Genomic DNA, 12,764 nt, shown 5'->3' on the forward strand with positions numbered 1-12,764 from the left:
ATTTTGAAACTGTGAAGTTATAATGAATGCCATTTTCAGCACGCAGTGTGCCAATTATTACCTGGCAAAATAACATGGAACATTGGAAACACTTTGTCTGTGCTCAGCCATATACAGCCTAGGCCTACTACTTTGTTTGATCATTTCATAATTTGTTCCATCGGTATGACATAGATAATTGTACATTTTTTCTATTTTTATTTCGCCTTTATTTAACTAGTCAAGTCAGTTAAGAACAAGTTCTTATTTACAATGACGGCCTACCCCGGCCAAACCCTAACCCGGACGACGCTGGGCAAATTGTGGGACTCCCAATTACGGCCAGTTGTGATACAGCCTGGAATCGAACCAGGGTCTGTAGTGATGCCTCTAGCACTGAGATGCAATACCTTGGGAGCCCCCAAGTGGCATGTATTATGGTGACTATTGCAGGTTCAAATATATGTCCAGAATATTACAGACATTGATTACAATGTGATCTAACTGTTTATTGAAAATGTATTGAATGCACTGTCTAACGTGTCCATCTAATCAGCAATAGCTGGCTACAGTATTTTGACTGACAACGTTCAGTACTGAAGTGAAAATGTAATGTAGCTTACTATCCACTTGACGGAGGCAGAGAGCCTCTCTGACCAAAAAGGGGAGTGTCATTAGTGAATAGCACCATTGCTTCGTCGCGGCTATAATGACAATTCAAACCAGCCAGCCACACGTCTTTTTAATTGAATGTAAAACATTTATATTCGTCAATAGCCACCTAGTTTTCGGAGCAGCTATGTCAAGCCGGAGGAGGTAAGTTGACTTGGTTTGCTAGCTAAAGTGGCTATCATTAGCCAGACTAGTAAGGAGTTAACGTTAGCTATACTTAGGAGTATCTCTAGTTAAATTTGCCGTAGCGATGTGCGAATTAAATTAGAAGTAGCTACCACAATGCAAAAAGCCAATGGCATTGTTGGGGTAGGGGAACGTTTCATACTAAACTACTCTTATTCTGACAATGACTATAGTAGGTTAGCTAAATTAGGTTATTCCGCGTTCAAAACAACTACTAACTCGTAAATCTCGGACTTGCGTGTTCAAGTCAATTGGGAACCCGAGAAATGTTTTTTTAAAGCTCCGACTGGCGGGAAAAAAAATCGTTTAATGGTCATCTAACTCGGAATTCCAACTCAAGAACTCGGGCCTAGTTCTAGAACTCTAACTTTCCGACCTGAAGATCAGACGTCATGATTTGACCACGTCATTTTTAGTGTTCACAGGTGTTTTAAACGCACCAATAGTTACAAACACACGTTGTTTTCTAGATCGGGGGTGTATTCATTACAGAACACGTTCAGTTTAAGAACCAAACAGAACTAAACTCGTTTTTGGACAAATGCAGGTCTGTCATAGTTTCGTTCGCTTCCGTTTTAAGAAACGTTTTGCAACAGAATCGGCGCTATGAATAGACCCGTGGGGCAAGAGGAGTCTTAAACGCGCTTTATCGTTACATTCATCCCCACATCACACATTTTTATTAGTGACTGGCTTTAATACACCTTTGTTAATCATTAAAGTAAAAATGTTGCTAGAGTAGTGACAAACTTTCCTCTGTTAGAACAGATCCAACGCATGGGCCAACCCAGGCAAGGGAGGTCATGACTAATTACCACAGCCCATAGAGAGTGATAGAGGTCTCTAGTGGCCAAAATGCCTGATTGGCATGGGCTGCTAAATTTATGCCTAACCTTAAATTAAGACCAGAAAGCAAGTTTTTGTTCATGTATTTTTACGATTTGGCCAATTTTGGCTGTGGTAACTAGTGACAATCCGGTGAAAACCCAATCTGCGCCATTCGGCAACATGAGCCATTGTTAAGAAACATAGAACATCTCCTTTCCATAAAGTATATATTCACATTTTCGTACTAGATTTCATTGGAAAGGCAGTGTTTATCAAAAGCAATCACTTTTGCATGTGAACACACAGAATCGTACTCATTACTCCACATCCTTAATCTACCTCACTTTCGTTTTGAGTGAACTTTGCCAATGAATGCAATCACTTTTCACCTGGTGCAAACTACTTTTGCCAGGGATGTATTCATTAAGCCAATTCTGTTGCAAAATGTTTTTTGTTCAACGTGACGTAAAAGCGGTTGGGTTCTTAAACGGAAGTTGTAGTTAATTTTAATTGTATGATTTCCATGCATTGCCATTTCAATCTGAATAGTCTGCAATGTGTTTGAGACAATATCCACAGGAAAATAGTATTAAACAGACTTCAAAATGCAGGTATCTGTGTGTGGCAGTCAATACTAAGACAAGTGCACACATAGACAGGATGCATGCATACATCAAAAGTCTTGCAGGTGTTTACATGGTATACGCAGGTGACAGATATCTCAACGCCAGTACCGACGCTCTAATAATTCAGGTAAACAACATTTCCTGTGGATATTTTGACCAGTTGAAGGACTAACCGCACAGACAATCAGAGTAAGTGCAAATGTAATTTTATACAAGATTCTGACTTGTAAGGAAACTTTCCAAGTTTTTGCATTGCTTGGTTTGACTGTATACCAATAATTGGTATCATAGCCCATTTATTAAGTAATGTGTTTGTGAATGGAGCTGAAGTATGGGACTAAAAACAAACAAGATAACTATTGTAAATTATAAACTGGGTATACCACAGCCGTGGTATATCAGACCGTATACTAAGGTCTTGATATGTATTTTTACTGCTCTAATTAAGTTGGTAACCAGTTGCGTTGTGCCTAAGAACAGCCCTTGGCCATGGTATATTGGCCATATACCACACCCCCTCATGACTTATTGCTTAAATATACTGTCTGTAAAATGTATGTATAAGCTGGATGTAGAAGCCAGAGTGTTGTCCATTAGTTTACTCCAATTAGGGGAGGGATGGTAAGGTTGGGGAAAAATATTAAAGAAAATTATATTTTTATACAGTACTAGTCAAAAGTTTGGACACCTACTCTTTCAAGGGTTTTTCTTTATTTTTACTATTTTCTACATTGTAGAATAATAGTGAAGACATCAAAACTATGAAATAACACATATGGAATCATGGATTAAACAAAACAAGTGTAAAAAAAAAAAATCTAAATATATATTTAACATTCTTCAAAGTAGCCACCCTTTGCCTTGACGACAGCGTTGCACGCTCTTCGCATTCTCTCAACCAGCTTCATGAGGTAGTCACCTAGAATGCATTTCAATTAACAGGTGTGCCTTAAGTTAATTTGTGGAATTTCTTTCCTTAATGCGTTTGAGCCAATCAGTTGTGTTGTGAGAAGGTAGGGTTGGTATACAGAAGATAGCCCTATTTAGTAAAAGCAAAGAGAAACGACAGTACATCATTACTTTAAGACATGAAGGTCAGTCAATCCGGAACATTTCAAGAACTTTGAACGTTTCTTCAAGTGCAGTCGCAAAAGCCATCAAGCGCTATGATGAAACTGGCTCTCATGAGGACCGCCACTGGAAAGGAAGACCCAGAGTTACCTCAGCTGCAAATAAGTTCATTAGAGTTACCAGCCTCAGAAATCGGCAATTAACTGCACCTCAGATTGCAGCCCAAATAAATGCTTCAGAGTTCAACTAACAGACACATCTTAACATTAACTGTTCAGAGGGGACTGCATGGTTGAATTGCTGCAAAAAAGACACTACTAAAAGACACCAATAAGAAGATGCTTGCTTGGGCCAAGAAACACGAGCGATGGACATTAGACCGGTGGAAATCTGCCCTTTGGTCTGATGAGTCCAAATTTGTGATTTTTTTTTGTTGTTGGTTCCAACCCCCGTATCTTTGTGAGATGCAGAGTAGGCGAACAGATGATCTCTGCATGTGTGGTTCCCACCGTGAAGCATTGAGGAGGTGTGCTTTGCTGGTGACACTGTCTGGGATTTATTTAGAATTCAAGGCAAACTTAGCCAGCATGCCTACCACAGCATTCTGCAGCGATACGCCATCCCATCTGGTTTGGGCTTAGTAGGACTTAGTAGGACTATCATTTGTTTTTTTTAACAGGAAATGACCCAAAACACACCTCCCAGGCTGTGTAAGGCCTATTTTACCAAGAAGGAGAGTGATGGAGTACTGCATCAGATGACCTGGCCTCCACAATCACCCGACCTCAACCCAATTGTGATGGTTTGGGATGAGTTGGACCGCAGAGTGAAGGAAAAGCAGCCAACAAGTGCTCAGCATATGTGGGAACTCCTTCAAGACTGTTGGAAAAGCATTCCAGTTGAAGCTGGTTGAGAGAAAGCTTTGCATACTCTTGGCAATCAAGGCAAAGGGTGGCTACTTTGAAGAATAAAATGTATATTGATTTGTTTTACACTTTATTTTGGTTACTACATGATTTTATAGTTGTGATGACTTCGATTATTCTACCATGTAGAAAATAGTAAAAATAAAGAAAAACCCTTGAATGAGTAGGCGTGTCAACTTTTGACTGGTACTATGTATACATTTTGTTTTGTATTTTATTTACAAAAAAAAATGGGGCATTGGAAATGATACAGACAATTACATTGACAGAAGCCATGATCTATCTGCAATATTAAAGCTGATCTACCCCCTAAAAAAAATATTGTTTTTGCAGTGCTTGGTTTCAAACTGTATACCAATAATTGGTTTCATATTCAGATTTGTTAGGCAATGTGTTTGCTACTTAGCCAGCTGAAGTTACCTAAATGTGATGGTCATGTCACTCATCTCTGCAGTGAAGCCCTGGCCTTCTCGCTAGTGACTGGTATAAACCATGCCATGGCCAGGCTGGTGGACATCTGGGACAGCATGGGCATCATGGAGGAGCAGAGGGTAGAGCGGATGGAGACGGTGAAGAAACACATTGAGGTGAGGCTTCAGAAAACAGGAAATATAGATGAACTGAAAATGAAACGGAAGCCTTGTCAAGTAACACATTAACAGACTGATATGACATTCCTTTCCTAATCTAAAGGGCCTTTTGAATGACATGATCACTGAGGAGGAAGCTTTGAAGCACCGCATCCGAACCAATATCATCACTTTTGAAAAACAGTTGGATACCTTGTGTCTGGAAATGTCAATGGATCCATACAAAGTAAGTGGTTATTTCTTCAGGCTTGGTCTTTAAAGGGGCTGTTTCTCAATAGTTTAGCTGGTTCCACCCCTTGACTCTTTTCCTTTGTGCTAACCTCCTGTCTCCATCTTGTCCACCTGTCAGTTGGAGGAGGGTCTGACAGTCCTCCAGATCGAGAAGAACCTGCGTCTGCGTGTGGAGATTCTGACCAAGGAGAAGGGGGACCGTTTGAAGGAGCTACACGGACTGCAGCAGCAGGATAAGGAACTGTGCTTGGAGCTGTGCGTCACTCCCTATTATGTTCCAACAGGCAGCATGCCCTCACGCACTCAGCTGCAGGAGCTCCGGGAGCACCTCAAGACCCTCAGTGAAGAAAAGGTATTGCAACAGCTGCCAGGATGGCAGGACTGTTTAGCGTGAATGTCATGAATACCTGACTCAAGTATTACTAAGCACACTATTATTAATAATTTCTTCTTTAAGTCTCTTTTGTGGTCTTGTGATTGTCTTTTGTTGGAAGCATCTCGTCTCTTGTCCCTCCCTTCCCCTGTTCTGTAGAAGAGTCGTGCAAAGGTGTTCTCAGGGCTGCGTGAGGACATCAGGAAGCTCATGGAGGACATGGGTCATAAACTAGAAACCAGTCTGGAGAAAGAGTCGGTGTGTCACGGCGAGGAGATATTCCTGCTCACGCATGAAAACATCAAAGCCCTCCAACTGCTGTTGTCCCAGGTACTGAAAATAATTTAATAAAACTTACTAATGATTACTCAGATTTTTGTTTTGGTTCTAGGACTTTTGACCAATTATATTAGTATATTTTTGTTTAGATGAAGGTCAAGAAGGAATCCCTGATGAATACTCTGGCTGAGCTGAAAGAACGAGCTATGTGCCTGTGGAATCGTCTGGAAGCGCTGGAGCAAGATCGCACTGCGTTCCAGGAGAGTGTGCAGGGTACCCTTTCTGACCAAATCACACAGGTTGGAACTCTCTCTTCCTTCATACCTCTCCTTCACCACAGTGTTGGACAAAGCTTCACCGGCATACCACTGCAAAACAGTAAACATGGCACCATAACTATTAAGTTTCCCCAGAATTGGCTAACAAGGGAACAGAGAATACCTCTACAATGGTGCTAGAACACCAAAGTGTTTGACAGTCCTGTATCATTAGGGCAGTGTTTCCCAACTCCAGTACCTTCAACAGTACACATTTTGAATGTAGTTGTCAACTAATGATCAAGCCCTCAATGAGTTGAATCAGGTGAGTTTGTCTGGGACTACAACAAAACCATGTGCTGTTGGAGGTACTTGAGGACTGGAGTTGAGAAACACTGCATTAGGGCATACGGAAAATTACATTATTTTTTTCTGAAGGAATGAGTTCAGATGGTACCTCCTCGTGTCACTGTTTCAGAGATGTCTTTTTACTCCTACTGAACCTGACCCTGTTGCCCTTCCAGTGGCAGGAGGAGGTGGACCGTCTGACGGTCCTGCAGAAAGCCATGTTAGAGGATGTGATTGACAAGGTCCGACAGGAACTAGTGGCTCTCTGGGACAAGTGCAACCAAGGCCCTGAGCAGAGTGAACCCTTCAACGCCCACATCTGTGACGGTAGGTAGAACAATAATGGAAATACTTCCTCTCTCACTCATATGCAAAACGCATACATACTGATCGAACCGATCCGTCTTTCTCTAGATGACTTCACAGAGGAACTGTTGGCACTGCATGACGCTGAGCTATTGAAGGTGAAGAATTACTATGACCAGGCTAAACCCTTACTGGAGGTTCTGCAGAAATGGGAGAAGTACTGGGCCCTCTTCCAGGACTTTGAGGTAATGCTGGAATTTGTGGTCAAGCTATGTTTGTGAAATAAATTGCAAATATATATTGTTAATTGTGTACCACTTGATGCATGTAATGGTTTTCAATCAAAAATATCCACAGTAGATACCAGCTGCTCTTGTTTCTGATACATGTTCAGTGTGGTGCATAATTGTTTTTGTTCCACTTCACATAGAAAACGTATCTAATTTTCAAACTTCTTTGCAGAAAAAGGCCAATGATCCAAACCGCTTCTCCAACAGAGGAGGAGCCCTTCTCAAAGAGGCCAAAGAGAAGGTCAAAGTTCAGAAGATGTTGCCAAAGGTAAGGCTGGATTTGATTCAGCAACATGTCTCTCTAATAACTTTATTTGGCAGTTGGAGGGAGAGAATTTTTTTTATATTTATATATATATATATATATATAAAATAAAAAATCTTTTTTTTTTAAAGTAGGGCTGTTATACATGTTGATCTAGAGCATCCCAAACATGCTCAATGGGTGACATGTCTTAGAATGCAGGCCATGGAAGAACGGGGACATTTTCAGCTTCCTGGAATTGTGTACAGATCCTTGCGATATTGAGCCGTGCATTATCATGCTGGACATGAAGTGATTGCGGCGGACGAATGGCACCACAATGGGCCTCAGATCTCGTCACGGTATCACTGCATTCAAATTGCCATCAATAAAATGCAATTGTGTTCATTCTCTGTAGCTTATGCCTGCCCATACCATAGCTCCACTGCCACCATGGGGCACTCTGTTCACACTCGCCCACACGTCTGCGGTTGAGGCTGGTTGGACATGCTGCCAAATTCTCTAAAGGATTCTTGCAGTCAGCAAACTTTTATTGTCCCCAGCACAATGTGCACCTGTGTAATGATCATGCTGTTTAATCAGCTTCTTGATATGCCTCACCAGTCAAGTGGATGGAATAGCTTGGCAAAGGAGAAATGCTCCCTAACAGGGATGTAAACAAATTTGTTCACAATTTGAGAGAAATAATAAATAAGCTTTTTGTGTGTGTGGAAAATTTCTGGGATCTTTTATTTCAGCTCATTTAACATGGGACCAACACTTTACATGTTGTGTTCATATTTTTGTTCAGTGTATATATTATTTTTAAATATAATGTACATTTAAAATGTAATGTCTGAAAAGTGGCAGCAATGGTTGATGGTAATCAAAAGATATCCGCCTCCTTTATTCAATGTCAAATCTCGCCCCACTGTATGCTGCTGCCCCACTATGCTGTGTATATGATGGTGTCAGTGAGGTTGTCACCTTATGTAAAATGCCAATGATGTATACAGTTTAAATGCCAGTGAAGTGTGTGTGTGTGTGTATATATATGTGTGTGTGTGTGTGTATATGTATATATGGATGGATTTTGACAAAGGAAAAGTGATGTTGATCCTCCCTGTTATGTGATGTGACTAGTTGGAGGAAGAGCTGAGGACTGGTGTTGAGAGCTGGGAGAAGGACCAGGGTTCTGCCTTCCTGGTCCAGGGCCAGAGAGTCATGGCCTACATCTCCAGCCAATGGGAGGAGCACAAACGGCAGAGGAGCAAGGAGAAGAGTGAACGTGCCACTGTAAGTCCAGCCCCTCATAATGCTCTCACATTGACCCAGCAGTGTTCCCCAGTCAGCCAAGTACTGGCCATAGAGGCTTCAGGGGGTTTGCTATTTTTCTTTAAAAACTATCATCAAACCTGATCTCCTTGTTTCCATGTGCAAAAGGCCAATTCTAAAACATACTGTGCTGAACTTGGAGTGAAATATACCATGTGGTGGTCAGCATGTGTAACTGTTGAATGGTGGGAAACAGGGATTTGACCATTCTGTCCCCAGCAGAATGGTCTGTTTGTTATTGACTGGTCTGTGACTGAGGCTTTGTTTGTCTCTGTGTTGCAGACATCAAAGAAGGGGGAAATGACAACTCTCTTCAAAACTCCCACGAAGAGGGCCCATGGCGGGATGAACACCCTCACCCCCAACAAGATCAGGAAGGTACAGTAACTAGCAGTGGTCCACATAGGGCTAGTTCACGCCGCTCCAAAACCAACTGGCCACTTTACTATTGTGGTAACTTTTTTTATTTATTTAACTAGGCAAGTCAGTTAAGAACAAATTCTTATTAACAATGACTGCCTACACCGGCCAAACCCAGACGACACTGGGCCAATTGACCTTGACCACCATGACTGTCTTTTCAGCAGATTCCTACCCAGCCTACCATGGTGCGCTCCTACAGCTGCAGCTCATCCAGCACCTTCATCAGTGTGCCTAGCAGCAAGCCTCCTCTCTCCCAGGTTCAGATGCAGGTACACACACAGCACTCACTCCAAACTGTGGCCCATCATTGGTTCTTGTGCTTGCACACGTATATCCAACATGAATGTTCAACATCTTCCTTTTATATTGCTGGACAACTATTAAAACAACCACTAGGTGATGCTGTTATAGAATTTTGCTTATTCAAGCGGTAAGCTATTCAGCCACTTTCCACAGTCAACTTAGCTTGTGAAAGAATATTGACAGCAAAATCAAAACTTGTCTTTAGAATCTAACCTCTTTCCAAGGTCAATCATTCTGGTAACGAGATGCAGAAATGGAATACTTCAAATGGATTAGCAGAGGCTGCTGGGAAGGAAGTGTGTTGCATGCTCAATTTGTTGACTGATGTGCTGTTTGTTTGTCCATTCATTGGCTAAGCAGAAAATCAAGTCCCTTGAGAGAAGCAGCAGTAGTCAGAGAACACCCCTGCAGGAGTACAACGGTATAGAGGGGAAAAAACCTGTTGACATCAGCTACTCTGACTTCACTGTAAGACCACCCTCTTAAACTATACTCTAACTCAGCAGTCACCAAACTTTTCTGAGTCAAGATCACTTTCGGAGTCAAAAAGCAAGCTGAGATCTACCTCACAGAATTGATTAAAAGCATGACATGAATCGAGGCCTATGCAACATTAATCTAATACAACCAGTTCTGTAGGAATGAGGTTTGTGCTGTATGCCTAATATATTACCACAGCATACTGCCAATCTTGTTCTTGTCAGACCATACACTGCCGTTCAAAAGTTTGGGGTCACTTAGAAATGTCCTTGTTTTTGAAAGAAAAGCACTTTATTTATTTATTTATTTATTTTTTCATTAAAATAACATCAAATTGATCAGAAATACAGTGTAGACATTGTTAATGTTGTAAATGACTATTGTAGCTGGAAACGGCATTTTTAATGGAATATCGTCATAGGCGTACAGAGGCCCATGATCAGCAACCATCACTCCTGTGTTCCAATGGTACGTTGTGTTAGCTAATCCAAGTGTGTCATTTTAAAAGGCTAATTGATCATTAGAGAACACTTTTGCAATTGTTAGCACAGCTGAAAACTGTTCTGATTAAAGAAGCAATAAAACTGGCCTTCTTTAGACTAGTTGAGTATCTGGAGCATCAGCATTTGTGGGTTTGATTACAGGCTCAAAATGGCCAGAAACCAAGCACTTTCTTCTGAAACTCGTCAGTCTTGTTCTGAGAAATGAAGGCTATTCCATGTGAGAAATTGCCTGGCTCTAACCAGAATAGAAAGAGGAGTGGGAGGCCCTGGTGCACAACTGAGCAAGAGGGCAAGAACATTAGAGTACTCATGTACAAATTCATGTTGTTCTCATGAGCATGACCTCCATATTAAAATAGACACGACGAACTGCTTATAATAATAAAAACGCAGGGCTGTCGATACTTTTGGCAACTCATTCATTGCAGCTACAGTTCTGGTTGTAGCGGGAGTAGAAGTAGGGTGAAGCACATTTTACATTTGGTAAAAGTGTTGAATAAAAACTTGAAGTATGAACTCACTCATGAAAGCAGCAGCTCTTTGCTGTGTTCTTTAACTCTCTCTGGTCATGGTTTTAAAAGTGATTAAATCTCATGTAGTTTGTGGGTTGTGGAAGCAGTAGGCATGGTGATTTGAGCAATTCGATAGGCCAGCGCACTTGATTTAGCTCTCTCAGGTCTGCCGGGTAGGCAGTTTGTTCCTTCAGACAAATTAAATGGTTCAAAATGTGAGTACTTCGATTATCTGGCGCGCAGGGCTTCTGAATCAAGTGCTCCTACCGCCAGCAGCGCAAGATAAAAAAAATAAAAATAGGCGTACAAGGCTTTATCGATCGCAATCGACCAGTTTACTTCACTGTATGACCTGCCTTACATGCTGCCACCTCAACTTTCAACGTGTACTTCAATAATCCATTCCAGACACATGAACTTATAGCAAAGATTGACAGATTTTTTTTTTCTCGCATTCTGCTTACTCCTCTAGATTGCTTTTATTTATTTTTTTAAATGTGGGGTGGGGTATATCAGTTACTAAAATATGTCTTTCATTCCCCCCAGGGTGACCTGTCCAAAAAGCCAAATGATGCAGTTTTCAATTCGACAGCAAAGGACCTTTTCTGATTTTCTCATGATGGTCCCCACGTTTTAAGATGTGTGTGTGTGTGTGTGTGTGTGTGTGTGTGTGGACAATTCACCCCGCACAGGTTGTGTTGTGTCCACATGGCACTCTCTCGTGGATATATGGGCGGTGTTTGTAATGGTCAGTGAGCATTTCAGGTAATGCAAGTCTTTAATCTTGATGTAAATCATTTTTTGTATTTGGTGTTGCTGTTACTTTGAAATGTGACCAATTTTGCCTTTTTGTATAGTAATGCTTATTTTAGACCCCCTGTATGGAAGTGAATAGGTCTAAAGGGACTCTGTATGTGTCAGGTGTGGATGAAACATCATAAAGCCATGTTTTCCAGTTACTAATACTGTGCATTCCAGGGAAGTGAATCACAAGTTTGATACGGTAGAGCCCCTTAGATGTTACATGCAGTACTTTTGATATTTGACTGGTTTATAAATGGCCAGGCTCCACCAGAGGAAGCATCCTGTTTTGATACAGACCTTCCAGCAGAACTACATGCAGCTCTTTCTGAATGTAAATATTGCTCTCTTGAAAATATACTTTTCTTATTGCACATACGGTCTTGACAGTGTCTTGATGTGTGCCTTGTCTTGTCAACATGTGCCTGTTTATTTTATATTTTGACTTAATAAATATATTTTTCAATAGGACATCTTTTGAGTTTTATTTTTTAATCTACGGTAAATCTTAATACACATGAAACAAGAGTTTGGCTTTAATCATATGGGAGAGTGTTTGATTAGAGCCAAAGTCCTTAAATTGAACCAGACCCTCTAAACATGAGTGGTTATAGAGAATATGTATTCCTCTTCTGCGCCATCAATCCTGGATTGTATCGTTGACCTTGAGGTGAAACACTCCTCTGCCCTTGACCGATGAGTGGGATTGTAGAAACCATGTAATTATCATGGATAATCAAGTTAGTCATTTATGAAAAGGGGGAAGAGGATTTTTGCTGTGTAATTGCCTCACTGAAATAATAGCATAATGGTCAAACATGTTTAAATGCTTTCAAGGCAACACAGTATTACACAATTAAAGCTGTTTGCTATTCAGCTGTCTCCATTTGAAGCCCATCAATTTGTCTGGGCTGCATGATCAGAAGTACAAGGCTAGATTAGACAGCAATTGAAAAGCAATTTTGTTAGTTGCTGAGTTCTTGGCACATAAAATTGTGACGTTACACATTTATTTATCACAAATAATATCCAACAATGCAAAAGAAATCTGACTAAAAAGTTGTCACATAGTAACAAGACATTGCTCCTTATTTTCTGAAGCTGAAATAAATACAATTTAGTAATGTCTATTTTATACCATCAGTTCTCTTCAGATTAAAATGTACATGAAATGGTTGTCAGAGTCAAAACTGAATATAAA

At 40.8% G+C, this 12,764-nt stretch overlaps 1 protein-coding gene across 2 annotated transcripts; it reads left to right on the top strand.

Annotated features, from left to right (window-relative positions):
* The first annotated feature begins 115 nt into the window (after positions 1-115).
* Positions 116-12,034, top strand: zgc:86764 (protein regulator of cytokinesis 1). Of its 2 annotated transcripts, none has more exons than XM_014138227.3 (14): positions 116-795; positions 4,743-4,875; positions 4,982-5,104; positions 5,228-5,461; positions 5,642-5,812; positions 5,911-6,060; positions 6,543-6,693; positions 6,781-6,917; positions 7,135-7,230; positions 8,350-8,502; positions 8,824-8,919; positions 9,126-9,233; positions 9,628-9,735; positions 11,309-12,034. In XM_014138227.3, exons 1-14 carry the CDS (start codon positions 689-691, stop codon positions 11,369-11,371), a joined length of 1,830 nt encoding a protein of 609 aa, XP_013993702.1. In that variant the 5' UTR covers positions 116-688; the 3' UTR covers positions 11,372-12,034. The 2 variants fall into 2 exon arrangements, with proteins under 2 accessions (XP_013993702.1, XP_013993703.1); XM_014138228.3 differs by having other exon boundaries at positions 9,129-9,233.
* Positions 12,035-12,764: the final 730 nt, after the last annotated feature.

The sequence above is a fragment of the Salmo salar genome, chromosome 13, assembly GCF_965601325.2.
Source record: "Salmo salar chromosome 13, fSalSal1, whole genome shotgun sequence".
In the NCBI taxonomy this organism is placed as follows: Eukaryota; Metazoa; Chordata; class Actinopteri; order Salmoniformes; family Salmonidae; genus Salmo; species Salmo salar.